Below are 19,591 nucleotides of genomic sequence, written 5' to 3'. Positions count from 1 at the left end.
GTATACCGTTTTTAATGAAATCCCCCTTCCCCCTCCATGTCCATGTTCTTGTTTTTGTTCGCGTGTTTCGTTTCATGATGTCGTCACAGATTACACTATTTCAATCGCGCCACACTTTCTCCGCACAGAAGACACACAGGTTTTCCAGCTACGTCCATGAACATGTACTTCGACTCCCACCTTGTTTGAAACCCCCGGTTCTCAGTGTCCACCTTCCGTTTTGCCATTTTTGATGGGTATCTGAAAGCTAATGTCACTGTTATGGGAACGACTGCGAGACTAATAAATATTTAAATAAAGCGGCCGACTGCTTGGCGCGTCACCGTTGCATTGTGGGAAATGTAGTATTGGTGCGTGTAAAAGATCTGCAGGCTCTCGGCTTGCTGCGGTGCGCGGGCCGGTTCTAATAATAAATCAATATCATCCCAGGGGCCACTGAAAACATTCTCGCGGGCTGGATTTGGCCCGCGGGCCGGCACTTTGACATATGTGCTGTAAGGTAAAGGTGACAGTAGTGCCTGCAGTGGTCGGAGCACTCGGGGCAGTGACCCGGATGAGTGGTTGCAACAGATCACGGGAACAACATCGGACATCTCAGTCCAGAAAAGCGCAGTGCTGGGAACAGCAAGGATGCTGCGCAGAACCCTCAAGCTTCCTGGCCTCTGGTAGAGGACCCGAGCTGAGAGAGAGAGAGAGAGAGAGAGAGAGAGAGAGAGAGAGAGAGATCTGCATGCAATGAGTCAATATGGTGCGTATTGCTGCAGCATGGAAAACAACAGGCGCCATTAATGACAAGCCGCTTCAACTGACGACCTTTGTTGATGGATACGCGCACATTTCTCCAGACTTGTGGGCAGACTGTTTATTTGCCCACGAAGAAGAATGCACAGTTTTGACCGTGAGACAATACAGGTCTTCGGATGACTGTGGTAAATCAAGCATCAAGCTTGGTTTAATTCTCACTGCTTGGCTCCACTGGGCGCTCATTTTCCAACAAGAAAACATCGTCTCTCCTCCCCCCCGACCATTTCCATTGTCTCATATTTGATGGGAGCTGTGGCTCACTTCCATTCTGCCATTTGTGTTCAGCCTTTCCCCGCCTACCCTGGGCTTTTCCAGTGAAAGTAAAATGATCTGCCCAGGGCGGATTCCTTCAGAACTCTTCACTCAGCAGTCTTGTTACAGCACCCTGCCAAGCCCACATGAGCCATTTTCAGCTTTTTTGGAATGTGGATCCAGTGCTGGTGCTGGCCTTGGTGGGCGTCAGAGCAAGATTTCTGGGGAAAGGGGATGTCTGCGTACAATTAGCCTCAACAGAGCTGTCATTGTCCATGCATACTCTGTGGAGCAGCAAGAACCTTTTAGCTCAGAGAGGGCGGAAAAGACCCTCATTTTTGCTGATTCTTCTGGTTTTTGTCCATGTAATCTTCCATCAATTATGTTACAGTGTTAAGTGAGTCATGTTAAGTGAAGGCAGCGTGGGTGGTCTGCAGTCTGCCTCGGAGTGTGGCTGATCATTGCACAAAAGTTACCTTATTTTCCGCACTATCAGGCGCTTTGAAGGATAAGGTGCACCTTCAACTGTTTGCATAAATAGGGCGCATCACTTTATCAAGCGCATTGAATAGAAGCTACAATAGTGGCTGAGGTTATGTTATGCATCCACTAGATGGAGCTACACCAAAGGGAATACAATACAATACAATCCAGTTTTATTTATATGGCGCTTTTACGACCGCTGCAGCTGTCACAAAGCGCTTTACAGAACATTTAAAATACTACGTGCAAGAAATCTGAATATTGATCAATATATCAGCATCGGATTATAAGGCGGACTGTTGGCTTTTGAGAAAATTGAATGCTTTTAGATGCGCCTTATAGTGCGGAAAATACGGTAACTTGAATGATGTTACATTTTCCGCCACTGGAATGAGTCTCTTGACTTGACTGATTCTATTACACCAGGTCCTGTACCCCATCCTGCCGGCCTTTCTGGACTGCAACCCATTCAAGGAAGGTCACTCTCTGACTGGCAAGGGTGCTCCGGTCTTGGGTAGCAGCGGTCTGACAGTCCCTGATCAAGTCCAACAGGTTGTGGATGTCCTATCCGAGACGCAGAGACTACTCTCAAACTGTCAGCTTCACCCTGAGATTTCCACACAGCTCATCGCCTTCCTTTTCTACTTCATCAACGCATCACTCTTCAACTTACTCATGGAGAGAGGTACCCGTGCATCATGTTCCCTCACGTACAATCACATCCTTTGTGTTCCAACAAAGTCAAAACGCTACCTGATTTTCATTGCTTTAAAATACATCTTCCATTTAGTATAACTATTATACAGTATCTTTTACATTTATTTCAGTGACACGTTTGGAATTGACATAAGTCCTACGAATCCCATTTTAGATATCTGAAGCAAGACACACACACATATTATGAGGGAAAAATCGTCATCTTACGGTTCGTATGATGAGGGGTGTTGTTGCGATGACAAAGAGCACACGTCATACATAATAAAATCGCCACAGAAAATCACGATTCTCTTTGCCCTCAACCGGATGTGTGGCGTAATAGCTCGACTGACGTGTGACACAAAAGGGAAATCAGACTGTATAGAAGAAAAGAAGAAAGAGTAGGAGGAGGAGTAAGCTAGTTGTAGAAAGCGCTAGCCCACGTATTAGCTAATCTGGTAATTGCCTTGCGGTTGAAAAGAATAATCTTTCGGAAATATCTGTCAATCGGCCCTTTGCTGACTTTGAGGAGAAGGATGGAAAAAAATGTCCATTTTAAAATGGATTATGTGTTTATGGAACACTGCTTTTTGCCATAATGTACCAGCATCTAGGACAGAGAGCTAGCTTTATCGGAATCTGGGAGGTCCAAACGAGATGCAGTCATCGGATGGCGCACAAAAATGGTGGTCGAAGTTTTTGAACTACCAATTTTGTATTGGACATCAAGATCACAGACACTAAATCAAGACAAATACCATATTGAGGCTTGTTCGCTACCAAATGTGAGGGAAATGGCAGGAATGAGTACACAAATTTACCAGGAGCAGAAAGTTAGATTTTCTTTTTCGGGAAACAATTTCAGGTCTTAAATGAAACTGCAGCATTTTTTTTTTCTGTAAATCCAAACACACCGCAAAGTATAAACATGACTGCACAATGGTCAGACCACAACAAAAGAAGAAAAAAAAATGGGTCTCAAGAATCCAATTATCTGAGAGTCATTTTGTTTGTATTTCAGAACTATGGGATGTTGTCAACATTCCATGACAAAACATATACAATTGGGATTTATTTTAATGCCCACAATGCTACTGTTGACATCTTCGCCATTGCCAAATTATGGCGACGGGTAGTCCTGTCATGGTTTATGACCCAAACGTTGGCAATAGATAGCATCAAAAAATTTGATGATTGATGTCAAAACAATTAAATTCAACATCAGAGATACGTCCAGTTGCAGTCATTACAATTAGTTGGACTGTATACATTGTATAGGTAACATTTAAATCGTAGCTGCATGATCTTATGAATGAATCCCCACTCTCTTGTCAAGTCAGACTGAAAATACATGACAGACAAGACTAATGAGCCCTGAGTCAAAACAAGTCATTCTCATTGCCAACTTGTCATTACATATATGCGCAACAAAATGCTGAGGAGTCACTCTTGAATTTATGTGGACTGCTGAATGGGAACATGTGTGAAAACACACGCATCATACGCATATGCCTTTCGTGGTGACAGTTGATTATGTGCAGTTAATGTTTAGAATAATAATGTGGTCGACATAACTTTGACAACACGGCACACATTCTGGTCCAAAGATAAATCTCCCAAAAGTCACTCAGTGGCACCCTGTGATTTTTGCCTTTAACACCTGTTTCATTGATCAACATCTTCATCATAACAGAAATGTATGAAAAAGTCTGAGACAGAGAGGGTAGTCTGGAAGCCACAAAACCCTTTTGACATCTCTAGTGAGGATGAAATTGCATATAGTTTTTTTGTGATTGTTTTTTTCTTTCACATGTATGTATCAATAAACTATATTATGTTCCATTTATGAACGATTTAAAATATGCTGCATATTTGGAAAAATAATAGCCAAATAGTCTATTATTTTTTTGCTTGGGAATGTGATTTTTTTCCTCCTGAATTTTAGCATACAATTCAACACCATACATCACCTTAATTTTCCCACCCGAGTGAGCTGATGCTTGTTTTGAATACGTGAAGCAAGCTATAGCATTAAACATTTTGTTTTCCTCCGCAATGTTTCTTTTCTTTGATTTGACCTTGGGGCGGCTACAAATCTCGATGTGGGTGTCACATGGATCAGTGTTTGTAATGACAAAAAAAAATCTAATTTTCAATGTTTCAAGAGCACCATATTCTTCGAATTTAGAATTCTGTTTAAAAAAAACTCTGAGTCATTTAAAATTAAATGTTTATTTTCTCAAGTCTTGGAGAACCATAGCATAGGGATGAAAGAGCCACATGTGTCGCAAGAGCCACAGGTTGCAGACCACTGGTCACGGCAATAGAATGGTTTTAGCCACAAAAGGTTTGGGATTGAGTGCATCACATTACATGTACGCCTGTCGTCTTTTAGAATGATGCCAAGACAAGTTTTGCCCACACAATGAAGCCTCAAACGACGAATCCCAATTTCTGTCATGATTCTGTTCTGTCTGTTCTCCAGCAGGTGGCATTAGTTGGCAGTGCTCTTGTCATGTCATCACTCTTGCCTGTTAAAAGTGGCTGATCAAGCGTCATAAATTGTCGGAATATTCGCCTTGCGTGCTTATTTCGTAGACATTCGTCGCTCTCTTCCTCGTTTCTAGTACTGTCGTAATCAGATTTTTTTGTTATCTTCGTTCTGTTTTGATATTGCTGTGCTCGATGTGTTTCTGTTCTATTTGGAAGCTTATGTTACATTATTAATTCTCATTTGATGTTTGAGTATTATATTATTTCATGTTAAGATTACTTAAATTACATATTGTTGTTTAATAATTGCTTCGACTTTTTTTATGTTGATAGCTTCTGATTGGCTGTTGAAGTAAGGGAAAGCAGGAAGTGATTCACTTTTCGACAACAGTGTGTTTTCGATCGTACTACGGTGCTGACGTCCTTTGACTGACCGTCATTGTCCTTTTGCCTTTTCGTAAAGTAGAGCCATCCACTCAAAATCAACGAACTCCTCAACTTACATATTTATTGATTGGCGTTGCCTTGTCGTTTTTGGACGAGTGATTTTGCGTTATTTATTTATTTTGCCTTTTGCGTTTTGTTATTTTACTTGGGGTTGCTCCCACCGATTTCTGTTGTACTTTGGCAGTCTCCTGACCAGTTTTGTGATAATAAATCATTTTTGGATTCGATCCACTCCTGGTCTGCTTTTTCTGGGATCTGCTTCGGTTACGATTTGGTCCGGAATCATAACAATTAAGTTTTTATTACTACTTAAGCAGGGAAAACTATGAGCACGTCAGGGGGGCACGGAAGAAAAAAAAGGTTGCATTCCCTCGCAAAGATTGTGAGATAACGTAAACTTTTTTTTTTTTAATTTTGCAAGCGGACCCTTTTTTTTAAAATGCGCATTGATGTACTTTCCCTGTCATCTTCCGGGTCACTGAAAACAACAAACATGGATGGCGATTTTAATGGAATTTTACTTTGAAATTCACTTGAAATACAAATACATTAAATCTGTTCTTAGTCTTAAATATAGTTTCCATGTCCTCCTCCATTATTCTCTCCTTCCCCGAAGTAGTATCGTCTCTCACTCAGCCGCGCATGGGAGCCTACTTTAGCCCAGCTGACCCGGAAGTATAAAAACGCGCATAAAGAAAAAAAGTGTCTCCTTACACACACAAAAAAAAAAAACTTGCGTTATCTTGCAGTCTTTGTGAAGGAATGCAAAATTCGCATTATCTCGCAAACCTTTGCGAGGGAAGCAAAGGTTTTTTTTTTTTTCTTTTTTTTCTTCCGTGACTCATTTCACATTGTGGGCCACATACGGACACGGCAGATGTCAAGTGGGCCAGACCATTAACATGATACCATACTCTGCTGTAAATAACCAAAATATCATGTCTTTCTTTTGTTTTGGTATAAAGAAGCATTGGCGCATTGATACCGTCTGCTGTGTTGGGTCTGTCTCAGTGACGGATTGAGACTGCTATTTTCTTCTCTGATCAAAACAATGTTTTCTTCTACTCTGATGAAAACGGTCTGCCCCCTAGCAAACAATCCATAAATTGCATTTTATTAAAAATATTCATTCTGTGTCTTTAATGCATTTTTTTCACTTTTAAATTATCCTGCGGGCCAGATTGAACCTCCTTGGGGGCCGTTCCGGCCCGTGGGCCGTATGTTTGACACCACTGCTTTAAGGGCTCCGTAGAAAATATAGACAGGGTATGGACCCAAAATATTCTTCAGTTCCTGCAGGATCACGTCATAAATAAGGAGTGTGTTTCACACAGTAACAGTGTGTTTCATTGAGATTTTTAGGGGGGGCTTTTTTTTTTCATGACATTTAGCCTGAATTGCGGAGAGGAAGGGAGAGAAATGACAGGAAGCGTGTGGCAGTTGACACGCTACAAATATATCACCAAAGGAATTCAACCGCTATCAATGTGCTTTTTGAGGTGTTTCTGTTTCATGAAATAGCATTTGACATATGTGGAATTCACTGTTGACGTTGAGGAAACGTGCAATATCTCCAACCTTGTGCCTTCACTTTGGTTGAGTTTGTTTTTTTATGCTGACTCAGTGGTCATCATCTGCATTTTTGTCATGTTTGAATCAAAGACAGATGAGCTATTCCATATGACAGCCAGCCCGACTATAAAAATAGAGTTCAGTAAATCGCCCTATCTACGTCGCGACCAATTTCAAAGAAGACTTTTTGTTCATGTGTTTGCAGGCTCAGAGCCAGGTTTCTATCAGCGGTCGACAGCCATTCGCATACGGACCAATTTTGACTTGCTCCTGAACTGGTCCAGGACAACGGGATTGGGAAAACTGGCTTTAGAGCACGCGCGCACGCTCTCATCAGCGATCAATCTTCTCACTACGCCAAGGAAAAATTTACTCCAGGTGAAAAGATGCACACTTAGAAGAAGACAGTTTATAAATAGCAACAATTCAAACTAGTTCCAGGTGTCTTTACGTGACTGTGACAATCCTTTATGGTATGCCAAGATTCAGTAATTGGAGCACATTTTCCACACCCGATATTTGTCATGCTGAAATGAGTCCATTTGAGAGAGCAGCCCTTCTGATGCAAGTAAACTAACCCACATCCTCATGCTTAAAAAGTCAAATTTATGTAATATGATGCTGTAAATTCATAACGAAATGAACTGAGATGACGACTCAAGGCATGTAGCTTTTACATCTTCTTTATTTTTGTTATTATTCATCTTACAAAGGGGACAGCATGTTGGATGATTGGTGAGCACATCTGCCACACCACAGTCCTGAAATCCTCCCGGATTTCAAAAATATATGTGAAACCAAAGCACAAACAATTAATACTCCATTTTATTGTGTGCGCGCATGTATAGACCTCCTGGGCCTCGCTGCGATCGGAGTTTCCTGCCTTGAACGCAGCCCAACTGAACCACCTGCTCAGTCTTTACAGCCCAACGTGTCCCACCAGGCACACATGGACTCCGTGCGCCCGGGACCAAACGGAAGCGCACAGAACTGGTGAGCGCTGACCACCCTACGGTACAGATCTTCTCTTCAATAATCTTTTTCTTGTTCTCGATGCAATTATGTCCGTTATGTCTCTTGCATTCTCAGATGATATCCTGCAGAGTTTTGATACCCACCATCCTCTTGTGCTACCAGATGGGGGTTACCAGTTCATGGTGGGAAGGGCAGTGACAGATTCGGGCCTGGTTGAACACTTAAACAAGCTCAAAGATTTCATTTTCAACCTCCCTAATTTACAGTCACATGGGGTCACAGTGGCGAGCCGGCACCAGGTAACTGCAACACATTTTATGATCGCGGTCAAACATTAGGCCAGCCTGGTGTTCTCAGGGTTTGGTCTGCCTCACAGTTCCGGGGTTTGAATTTCGCCTGCTTCCTGTGTAGAGTTTGTATGTGCTCCACTAGTGCTCGCCTGGGTTTTCTTTCTGACTTGCTCGCGCAATGCGAGTGTAAATTGCTTTTTCTCTGTACTTTGTGATTGCCGCTGACGGATCCACAGTACATGCTGCGCAAGGAAGTTACAAACGACACCGGTATGAAAGGACAGAAAAAGGCAGGAACTATAAAAGTGAGGAAGAAAAACAAACGTGTGAAATGAAAAGAAAATACAGTTCCCAGTCCGAATGAGAAAACGATTATTTCAGAGGAAACAGCCACAACTGCTGTCTAGATTCGACACTCATCCACTTTGTTAGGTACAGCTTTCTAAAATTCGGTTGGCTCCGCTTCATAACTAAACTAAATGCTGCAGACACACTTCATCAAATCATTACACGGTCACTGCAAACCTGTTAGCTGCACATCCAACATCGGTTTCTCGACCGTTTGTCATCATTCGAGCCTGCATCTGTCCCAGCTAACTTTGGGAGACAGATGAGGTGCACTCCAGACCGGGCGCTCACTCGTCAAATTGCAAGAGGTAGTTACATGTAGACGACCATTTACTATTCATTTCGGTTTGGAGTCTTCAGTGAGGGTGGCTCAGTGGTCAAGTGGTTAGCGCGTTGACCTCACAGTGCAGAGGTGCAGGGTTCGATTCTGGCTCCGGCCTCCCTGTGTGGAGTTTGCATGTTCTCCCCGGGCCTGTGTGGGTTTTCTCCGGGTACTCCGGTTTCCTCCCACATTCCCAAAACATGCATGGCAGGCTGATTGAACATTTGAAATTGTCCTCAGGTGTGAGTGTGAGCGCGGATGGTTGTTCGTCTCTGTGTGCCCTGCGATTGGCTGGCAACCGGTTCAGGGTGTCCCTGGCCTACTGCCTGAAGATGGCTGGGATAGGCTCCAGCAACCCCCGATACCCTTATGAGGATAAAGCGGATCAGAAAATGGATAGATGGATGGATGGAGTCTTCAATGAAGCAAATGTGTGTGTTTTACGAATGTGGGAGCAAGCTGGAGTCACTAGAGAAACGGGGAGCCAAGATCACAACCCAGACACTGAAAATTAATAAGGTAGGCATGCAAACTATGGACCTCAGGTCACCCTTAATTTCTGTTTCACACCACAATCATTGCTTCGGTCTGTTCTTAAAAATAATCTTCAATTAGTATAAATGGTTAATTTAGTCGGGCGGCCTAGTGGTCCAGTGGTTAGTGTGTTGATCTCACAGTGCAGAGGTGCAGGATTCGATTCCAGCTCTGGCCTTCCTGTGTGGAGTTTGCATGTTCTCCCCGTGCCTGCGTGGGTTTTCTCCGGGTACTCCGGTTTCCTCCCACATTCCAAAAACATGTATGACAGGCTGAATGAACCCTCAAAATTGTCCCTTTAGGGTGAGTGTGAGCTCGGATGGTTGTTCCTCTCTGTGTGCCCTGCAATTGGCTGGCAACCGGTTGAGTGTGTCCGCTGCCTACTGCCCGAAGACAGCTGGGATAGGCTCCAGCACCCCCCCCCCACACACACACACACACACACCTCTTGTGAGGATAAAGCGGTTCAGAAAATTGAGTCAATTGCCCTTCCCTAATGCCATTCGTATTTCAGGGTATCACCATGGAGACCAAATCCAGACAGGAAATCATGGCTACAACGCCCGTCAAAACAGTATTCTCTCAGCCAACCGTCCAGACTCTGCCGCCATCATCTAGTTCACCCCCATCACCGGCATCACCATCCCTCCACTCCTCGGTTCCGTACCTGGATGAGTTCAATTCCTGCGGTGCCCTCCTTTTGTCCCGGAAGCTTCGGAATCTACAACTGCAGACAAGAGAGACGGAGACCACGGAATTAAAGAGATCGGCATTGGACCCCTCCTGTCTCCTCACCCCGCCCAACACCCCCCTCACTCTCGATCCTGTTCACTGGGTTAAAGAAGACCAACACCAAGATGCACATTCCTGGTCCTCTGATGTTGGTGCACACGACGAAGGTAAACCTGCATGCTTGTTTGCTAATATCGTTGAAGAAAAGCTTCAATTACTTTCCCCTTTCAGGTGGCTTAATGTTCGAATGCCTTGCTGCACTGAAAGATGACCGTTTCAATCAAGATTACAACAGTATGAAAAGGATTTTTGAGCTCATAGAAGAAGAGGAGGAAGAGGCCGAAGAGACCGGCAACCATTTTGACGACAATAACGATGAGATCTTCAGTCTGGAGCTAGAGCGTGACAAAAGCGGTCTTGGTCTTGCTCTAGTTGACACAAGGGTTAGTTGAACTGGATATTAATTTCTCAACTCAGCGGTATAGAAATTGGATGGATGGAAAAATTGCAATACAAATGCAATTACACTGGAATGTCGACTAGGCGATCTGTCTTCACTTGTTATAAAAAAGACAAGAAGTCAAGAAAACAACAGTTGAGCATGAGTAGCAAACAAGGTCAATAATCCGACAGAGACTTGACCATTCGGCAGTCCTTAAATCCATGGCTAACATTGGCAGCAGGTGTGCACGCTGGAGGGAAGGCCCTCCTCTGCCACCTGCCCGAGACACACAAGAGCAGAATCATGACAGGCTTTTCCTCCTAATGGGCATTAATATTGTGTCATCCTTTTTCCTCTGTAACCAACAACCCTCACAGGTCTTCCCTCACTACGTAACCATGAACAACATTAAACACAACAACCTCAATTTCAACCTTCATCCTCATCACCCTCATCCGACATTCTTTCCACCTCCAGAACATTGTTAACAAACTCTTCCTTCGGGATAACCTCAACTCCATTTCTCTTTCTATCCACACAACGGGAAAATAATTTGAACCCTCCTCTGAGCTTCAATCCTTCCTGTCTTTCCGACTGCTTTTCTTTTCAAATATCGACTATGCCGAAATATGTAATGACAAGTGGCGAAACTAAGAAAATATGACTTTTTGATTGCAACACTAAAAAAAATTAGCATTCCCAGTCTGCTGTCATACTTGTGATCGCCATTATAAATACATTAAAAAAAATAAAATCATGGGGGACTGAAAAATGAAATGTAAAAGTCGAAAATGTAAAAAGTGCCCCAAAAAAGAGCCAAAATTCATTTTCAGGACGTTACCAGGCAATAATCCAAATGTTTGGAAGCAGTTATCTGGAATACTGCACATTGCTACACTTTTCATGAATTAAGTTGCCATTGGTCAAATAAAGGTTGAAAGGTACACCAATCAGTCAAAAAAGGCCAACATAATAAAGCAATTATAATGATGGTAACACAAAAATGTATGAAGAAGTATATTATGTGGTGCAAGATAAAATAGAATGATTAAAACCGCTGTAGACAAAAGTGAAAAATTGTTACATTTTAAAATGTGCAACAGGTTTTGCTTGGCCGTTTAAGTGTTGTTAATAATTTGACCTCACGTACCAGGATATGTCACTAAAGGTGAAAGGCATCTTCATCAGAGCCGTGGTTCCGGACAGCCCTGCCGCACGCTGTGAGAAGCTCCAACCAGGGGACAGGATCCTTGCCGTTAATGGAGTCAGTCTTCTCGGCCCCCACTGCCTAAAGTAAACAGACCATCTCCCAAGAAAATGATATACAGTATTGCAAATCATTTTCAATAACTTTTTTTTTTTCCTCTTAACCTTTTTCTTTCACCAGCGGCAAGGAGTTGATGCAGTCATCGGGTGATAGATTGAGGTTATTGGTGGCCAGATCGGATTGGATGGCCAAAGTTATACAGACTGAATGCTGACGCCGCAAAAATCATCCAAATGATTTGTGGACTCATAAATATCATATGACAGCCATCAAAGAATTGGAGCCGAGCTGACATTTTTCAGAGGGGGGAGGGGGGTGTAACGCTCGATTTTGGCTGGACCAGCGGTGTGTGTGTTCCCTGCTGAACGCTCATACATATGAAACCTGGTGTTGAGCTTCATTTCACGCCCACCCTGACCACCACAATGGAGAACTGTATTGATTATTCTGAAAACAAAATGCACTATTACAAAAAATATATATATATGTTCGTTAGACTTAAAAGCGGGGTCAATAATTCACTTGACAGTAAATAAGAAAACAAAATGCACTATTACAAAAAATATATATATGTTCGTTAGACAGTAAATATTTTTGCTCTGTGTTTCCTACTATGTCGCTGTGAATAAAAAAAGTTTTTTTTATGAGTCGTTAGTGTTTGGCTTGAACCCTACTGTTGGCATCGTTCGATATCAAAACTTCCAGTCTTGGTCACGTATGCCATCTACAGGCTGAAAAGCAGAATGCAGCATATGACACGACTGCTGATTCCAGCGCAGTAATTACTGTACTGTACTCTTTTATTGATAAAGTGTGTCAAAAACGCAAATGATTGGATTATGGCTGCTTCACTATACACGTTTCACAACACTCTCACCAGTTTCACTTATTGAGGAAAAGCAGTGGACTGTCAGACAACATTAATGGCAACATGTCTGGAGAGGCAAGCTGTTCACTATCCAGGGTCTCGGCTCAAAGGATTTGTGCATTTTGTGGCGAATATATTGTGTCACCCTAACTCACGACTTCACGGTGTTAAAATGTTCTCAGTTTAATCAGAAGAAAAACACATTCAAGTAAGGTGAATATCCATCTATTTATCATTTAACATTTTGTTACGTGATTCACAAAATTAGCAAAGCTGTGGAAATATGTTTTATTTGCATAAAAGTTGAGCCAACACACGTGAGAAGGATTTAAACAACAAAACAACATGCTCCATTTTTTTTAAAAACAATTCTTCTGAGTCCAAGAACTAACCAAATAAAAAAAAGAGTGAAACTATTTTGTGTTAAGACGAGTTTCCAGAGCAGATACTGTATGTAATTGTTGATCATATTGATTTTGACTTTTTATGTTTGTAATTTAGTACTTTCCAGTTGTGAAACACCGCATTGTACGTTATAAGAAATAGAAAGAAAAAGACATTTCAGAACTTGTAGCAGGGTAGGCGTAGCAAATGGAAAGTCTCGTCCCCTTGCCGTTCCTCTTTTACCTCAGCAAGATAAGACACCGGAAGTACACGACTGTAAATCTCAGTTGGCCAAAACGACTGGCTGCTGAGATTTTGTTGTTGTCATTTGTGCACTTTTACACAATGACCGCGGAAGACTTGTACATGATGTACAAAGGGGTGTTGATGCCGACTCTTATACACCCTCCGGAGAGTTTAATGCGCTTCGAGAGGTTCACTTTTCGCCCGGATGACGTTCTCATTGTAACTTACCCAAAATCAGGTAAATTGAGACTGCCTCCACACACCTCGAAAGTTTTCGTCAAGAATAAAAACCGTATCCGAGGGCAGTGGGGGCACCACAATGTATCATAAAATACGCGTTCAATAATTCAAGCGTTCAATAATTCAAGCTGTGGGTGAATGCAGACAGTGTCGAAAACTCGTTAAAAAATTGTGGGTCAATGGGGCAGTTGACGTCTACACAGGCTCGACTCAAAAAGCTGCGTTGCTTCCAAAGTCCAGCAGGAGGAAGAGTCACTCGGCCCGTCAGACTTTCTCGGTGTACGACGCAAGGTATTTTTCGAGGTTACGAACGGCGCGGAATGAGCGAATGATACGTCGTCACACGGCAGAAAAAAAAGACTAAAAGGGCAAGCTCAGCTGAGGCTGCTCCTTAAGTCTTTTTAATTTGCATGTTTTATATGCATTAAATACTGAACTTGTTGATGTCCGAGTGTGAATTTTTAACAGGACGTGACATGCTTAAGGTATTGCGTAAATTTTCAAAACATTAGACTTGCTTGTGTACGCTTATGTTAAATTATTAATTATTTTCATTTTATATTTGAGCATTATATTCTTTTGTGTTACAGTTACCTAGGTTATATTCCGTTTAATAATTGCTTAAACAAGTTTATGTTGATATTATCTGATTGGTTAAGGAAACCAGGAAGTGTTTTGTGTTACCGGGAAGGAGGTGTGTTCTCGTTCGTTCGTACGGAGGTGCAGACGGGGGAAAATAAAAAGCTACCTTCAAAGGATTCCATCTCTCCTTTTGCCCATTTTTAAAGTAGAGCAATCCACTCCACAAATACGAACATCTCAACTTACACTTGCATACAGCATGCTGATATTGCGACAAAAGATAAATACTTTTCTTTTGTCGCAAAAGCAAAGCAGAGTATCATTGGTATCATTGCTTTCATTTTTTTGTTTCACATGTCTGTGAAACAGACGTTTTTCATCTGATGTAATTTTCGTGACAAATATTGTGTTCTCATGTTCACTTATTTTTATTGTGACGTACTGTACCTTACATGGCTTTCTTCAACTCGATCAGTGATTACGCAATCACTTTATTCTCATATTGTGATACAACGACGATGAGAACATAAAGTCCAAAACACACACACACATTTGCAAAATTGCTATAAAAACATATTTTTTTTAAATCTCTTGGACATAATAAAATGTATTCTTCGTTAAGGTACAACTTGGATGCAGGAGATCGTCCCCCTGATTATGAGCGGAGGAGATCCATCTTCTGTGGAGACGCTCCACAACTGGGATCGCGTTCCTTGGCTGGAGGAGGCGCATAGTTGCAGCCTCGATCTTGACAACAGGCCGTCACCACGCATGTTCACCACACATTTCCTTCCCCGTATGATGCCGCCGTCATTCTTTGAAGTTAAGCCTAAGGTCAGTCTGATTTATTATTTCTATTGGGGGCAACAGTGAGGCAAGAGGCTTTCAGTTTGACAACTGTACACTACACGGTAACAAGAAAGAAACAAGTTGGCAATTCGTTATAAATGGTTGTGTATGTTGGTCACTTCAACATAATCTGACCAAATTGTTCAGTAGGGTTGAGGTCAGGACCGTTAGCAGGCTGCTTTGGTTTGTCTCCTTCCAAATTCTGGTGGTTGTCTAGATATAGTATCTTTATCACTAGTCTGCCTTGCCATCTTGGATGATGGACCCAGTCTGCGTTGTGGCGATATGGAACTTTTCATCATCATCATCAAACCAGTGATGCTGCTAACATGTTACTCAGTAACACAATATTCATTAATTCAGTCCCAGCCAATTCTGGATCAAGTCTGAAAAGACGTTTAAAAACGTCTTTGGGAGTGAATGAGTTAATAGTGGCCATTTTGAATAACTAGTAATCTACAACGTGTACTTTGGGAATTTGTTTACACGCTAACATTTAGTACATTCATTTAAACAATGTTTTTTGGGTGGATATTATTACTTTGCCATAGGTCATCTATGTCATGAGGAACCCCAAAGACGTATTCACGTCATCCTTCCACTATTGTGCAATGGCCTCCTTCCTGGTTGACCCTGGATCACAGACCGAGTTTCTCCAAAAGTTCCTCAAAGGCGAAGGTGATTCAATGCATTACAGTATTCAGATGCAAAGCACCGCGTGGCATATTTGGAACGGGCTGCAGGTTTTTGCTTTCAATGAAACTATATCTCTATTTTCTAGTTATGTTCGGCTCATGGTTTGATCACGTAAAGAGCTGGCTTGATTATAAAGAGCAAATATTTTACATCTGCTATGAAGAAATGATAAAGGTAAGGACGGACGGACACACGCACGCATGGACATACATTTAACAGCCACTGCGATGTGACAAAGATTTTCCGAAGGTGAGATGACTTGTTTGTTGTTTCCGGAAGGATCTTCAAGACTCTGTGGCCAGACTTGCTGTTTTCCTGGAGAAATCTTTGGACAATGACGCGATTGTGAAGATAGCAGAGCGATGTGTGTTCCAGAACATGAAAAAGAACAGCATGTCCAACTACTCTGCAGTTCCCAAGGAAATCATGGACACCACAAAGTCGGAATTTCTCCGGAAAGGTGCCTTGTATAAGTCCTTGTTTAAATACAGCATCAATGGGTGTTGTTTGTGATCAACCTTCTGAGCCAAGCCACAAACGACTGGAGTTTCGTTCGTCAAATTCTTTTGTTGCAGTAACTCAAGAACTAGGAGCATGCATGAAGTCTAAATCGAGCAGTTTGCCATACTTACTTTTTTTTTTAACTCATTAGTACCAGCCAATTCTAGACCAAGTCTGAAAAGACGTTTAAAAACGTCTTTGGGAGTGAATGAGTTTTAATGTATATTCCTTATCAGAGATTCCATCTGGAAAATGTGTTCAAAGTTACAACGCAGTTTATTTAAATAGAGTGGGCTAACTTTGATCGTATCTATTTTGTTTCAGGAATAGCTGGTGATTGGAAAAACCAAATGACCGTCGCTGAAGTGGAGTACTTTGATGCTGTTTACGCAGAGAACATGAAAGATGTCGATTATCGGTTTGCATGGGATTAAAAGACGCATTTTCACAGACTGCAATCTATTGAGAATAACCCTTTTTTTTTTTTTTTTTTTGAAAAAATCAAGCAAGAAATTGGAAACAAAATCCTTTATACAGTTTACAGTACATCCCAGGAAAGGTTGCCTGGTTTTTGGCAAGGAAAACAAATACCGTATTTTCTACACGATAAGGCGATTCGGAGTATAAGACACACCTTCAGTGAATTGCCTATCTTAAAACAGTTTTCATATATAGGGCGCACTGCATTATAAGGCGCATAGAATAGACGCCACAATAGTGGCTGCGGTTTCGTTATGCATCCACTAGATGGAACTACGCTAAAGGGCATTCTATACAATACGGCTTTTATTTATACAGTGAACCCTCATTTATCACGGGGTTACGTTCCAAAAAGAACCCGTGATAGGCGAAATCCATGAAGTAGTCAGCTTTATTTTTTACAATTATACAATACTGAACTACTGTATGTATACAATGCAGAGGCGATTGCTCTAAGACTGCAAGGGAAGCACAGTTTCCCCTAAAATGTCAAAAAGTAAGTGATCAAATATGTGTGTGGACATGTCATTGACTAAATATGCGCTACAGCGCGCTCAACTTTTGTTCCGAATCAGCTTCTTATTACTGGTTACGACGCGACTCTCTTCTCATTCATTCCCGCAGCTTCACTGTGTTTTAAACTGTGTGGACGCTGAGCGCCTACAGCGCGGACGCTGGGCATCTAGAGGGTTCAGTGTAGGTTGTCCCAATGCATTGAAACGAGATGAGTCATTGGATAAATGCTGGTTTTGTCCCGCCCATTGGACACTCTGTGTCTCTGGGAGACGATGTACAGTGGGCATTTATAGACCGGAAGCTCAGCTTTTCTGCATGATGATCTGTCTGAGGCTGAATCTCTTTTTGATTGACAGCAAAATGAGCCAATCACCGATCTTTTGGTGTAGGCATCCGTGGGAGCATTTTTCAATTCTCATTCTGTTCTGCGTTGAACTGGAGACTTCTAATCATCTTACACTCTCTTTGTTGAAAACGACTAGTGACAAATTAATCTTTTATTTCTGGAGGGTTTTATTGTAGTTGCTTGTGTTCGCAGACTGACTTATATCACCACAGTTAAGTCCCTGGAAAAGAAGCCTTGTTTGTATGATAGTAGTGATGGGACGATGATACCTCAAGGAGTGTATTGACACACTTCACAAACTGTGTCAGCACTGTATTGACACTGTGTTGGTCATCCAATAGTGACCCCTGCAGTAGTTATAAAATCATTGCAGGTAAAGAAATTCCTTGTTTGTGTAAATGCTAAACTGAGTTGGTATGTAAAATATAGCAAATTTGAGATACAATTTTTAACTTATGTAGAATTTTTTTTGTAAAATCATGTGAAATAAAAGACAAAAAAGTGATTAGTTCATTAATTTTTATTGAGGAACAAAAGTTTTTGGAGTGTCTTTGCTCCAAGTCGATTTCTCCTCTGAGACACCATCTCCCCAGCCTCAGAAAATACTCTTTCACATGGTTCAGATGACGATAGTGAGCAGAGAGTTTAAATGAAAGTTGATGCAGATGTGGATAATGTTTTCTGGTTCCATTTCCAATATTGTAAAGGGTCTTGGTTTCTGGGTGTGTTTGCTTCTGACAGGCAGCGTTGGACTTCAATTATGGAGTATCTCGCAATTATAAGATAAAATGAATAAAGCAACTGTAAGGCTCTTTAACTGACTATCATATGTATATGTTGTATGTATATATATGTAAAACAGGCCATTCACTTGATAAACTGATAAAGTGGGTGCAATGCGCCACCGTAAAAAAGTTGCATATAACAGTAAACAATGCTCAAAGGAGAAAAAGATTTACCTAGATCAAAATTATTCGACACTGGGGAAAACTTCTTAGAACGATCCATAATTTAGCAAAACTCCAGCCAACAAACCCACGACATGTTGATATAGTTTGGGTCCTTATGAACACACTTTGGCAGCACATTGAAACGATTCAGTTCCTGTATTGGTCACGTGATTCTTAAAGCAATACACGCACCAATACGGGGTTTCACTCTACATCTTTATTTATATGGCCAATAAACATGTTTTATCACACACGTTCTGCACATGGTGACATTCAAAAGTATGAAATATTTTCATAAAGTGCGTGACAAATTTAATCACTCTCCTGACCAGAAAAGTGACTTAACAGTGACAGTGGAGTCTGGTATGTAACGTGACACAGCCAGCATGTGGCAGTGTTGTGCTCCGTTGGCGCACTACATAGAAGCCCATTGACCTAGCTAACACGAAAGCAAGCCCCGGCTGGTTAGGATGTGCACTTAGTCGCCATCTTGGAAGTCCCCAGCGATCTTGTGCTGGAAAGCAAGCCCCGGCTGGTTGGGATGTGCAGACATAGTCGCCATCTTGGAAGTCCCCAGCGATCTTGTGCTGGACGTACTGTTTGGCTCCAAGAAATTCATACTCGTCGAATTCTGTAGTGATTTTGACACGGATACTACATGGGGGTTAAAAACATCAGACACCCAGTTAGGATACCAGTCATCTGTTCTTTTACAGTCGGGGCTTTCAGAACGTTGAATATTAAGTGGAGATATGCTGTTTTTACCAAAACGGATCTCCCGCAAAACTCCACTTCATGAACGAGCTATACGATTATTTTTCTTGTCATATTGTCGTTGACGTAGAGTATGAAATAAATTGTCAATTTATTTCATCAAAATTAAAAGCTTTGAAAACAAACACTGCCAAATTTTGTCCTTATTTGAGACATTTTAATGAAGGTAAAAGTTGAAAGGCCTGGTCATCTTGTATTTTGATTCATTTTTTTTTATTTTATATCAGACACCAGGGAAGTAGTATCTCACCAGTCAAAAACGTCACCATATGGGTACAATGACAGATGTTCCTGGCTAGATTTGCATCCTGGGCGAGCCACCCCTTGTTGCCTCACCAAATCACAATGAGACAATTCAGGCATGTCTCATAATTTGGTACCTACCTCACGTTTTCTTTAAACATCTGGTGAACTCACTGCCACATGCTGCCAGTGGCAGAGTACTTTTTGAGACTCCACCATGCATCACTCACTTTTCTGGCTGATCAGAACAACTAAAATA

At 41.7% G+C, this 19,591-nt stretch overlaps 2 protein-coding genes across 4 annotated transcripts in view; both read left to right on the top strand.

Moving 5' to 3' along the window:
* Positions 1-12,186, top strand: part of LOC109524796 (ras-associating and dilute domain-containing protein-like) — a 36,537-nt gene extending 24,351 nt beyond the window's left edge. For 2 of the 3 annotated variants that reach the window (XM_019884897.1, XM_019884896.1), the window contains exons 12-19: positions 1,966-2,224; positions 6,953-7,125; positions 7,596-7,740; positions 7,837-8,021; positions 9,731-10,115; positions 10,180-10,391; positions 11,544-11,683; positions 11,778-12,186. In XM_019884897.1, the coding sequence (XP_019740456.1) occupies positions 1,966-2,224; positions 6,953-7,125; positions 7,596-7,740; positions 7,837-8,021; positions 9,731-10,115; positions 10,180-10,391; positions 11,544-11,683; positions 11,778-11,871 (1,593 nt within the window). In that variant the 3' untranslated portion in view covers positions 11,872-12,186. The remainder of the gene's footprint in view (positions 1-1,965; positions 2,225-6,952; positions 7,126-7,595; positions 7,741-7,836; positions 8,022-9,730; positions 10,116-10,179; positions 10,392-11,543; positions 11,684-11,777) is intronic. The other variant, XM_019884898.1, reaches the window with a different exon arrangement.
* A 965-nt stretch (positions 12,187-13,151) lies between these two features.
* On the top strand, positions 13,152-16,517 carry LOC109524798 (sulfotransferase family cytosolic 2B member 1-like). The gene is made up of 6 exons (XM_019884901.1): positions 13,152-13,393; positions 14,600-14,811; positions 15,378-15,504; positions 15,608-15,696; positions 15,802-15,982; positions 16,348-16,517. The coding sequence occupies exons 1-6, from the start codon at positions 13,255-13,257 to the stop codon at positions 16,455-16,457; spliced, it is 858 nt and encodes a 285-aa protein (XP_019740460.1). The 5' UTR covers positions 13,152-13,254; the 3' UTR covers positions 16,458-16,517.
* The last annotated feature ends 3,074 nt before the right edge of the window (positions 16,518-19,591 follow it).

The sequence above is a fragment of the Hippocampus comes genome, unplaced genomic scaffold (genome assembly GCF_001891065.2).
Source record: "Hippocampus comes isolate QL1 unplaced genomic scaffold, H_comes_QL1_v1.1 scaffold120, whole genome shotgun sequence".
NCBI classification, from domain to species: Eukaryota; Metazoa; Chordata; class Actinopteri; order Syngnathiformes; family Syngnathidae; genus Hippocampus; species Hippocampus comes.
The sequence above is the reverse complement of the archived record's forward strand: the minus strand, read 5'-3'. Positions and strand labels throughout refer to the sequence as shown.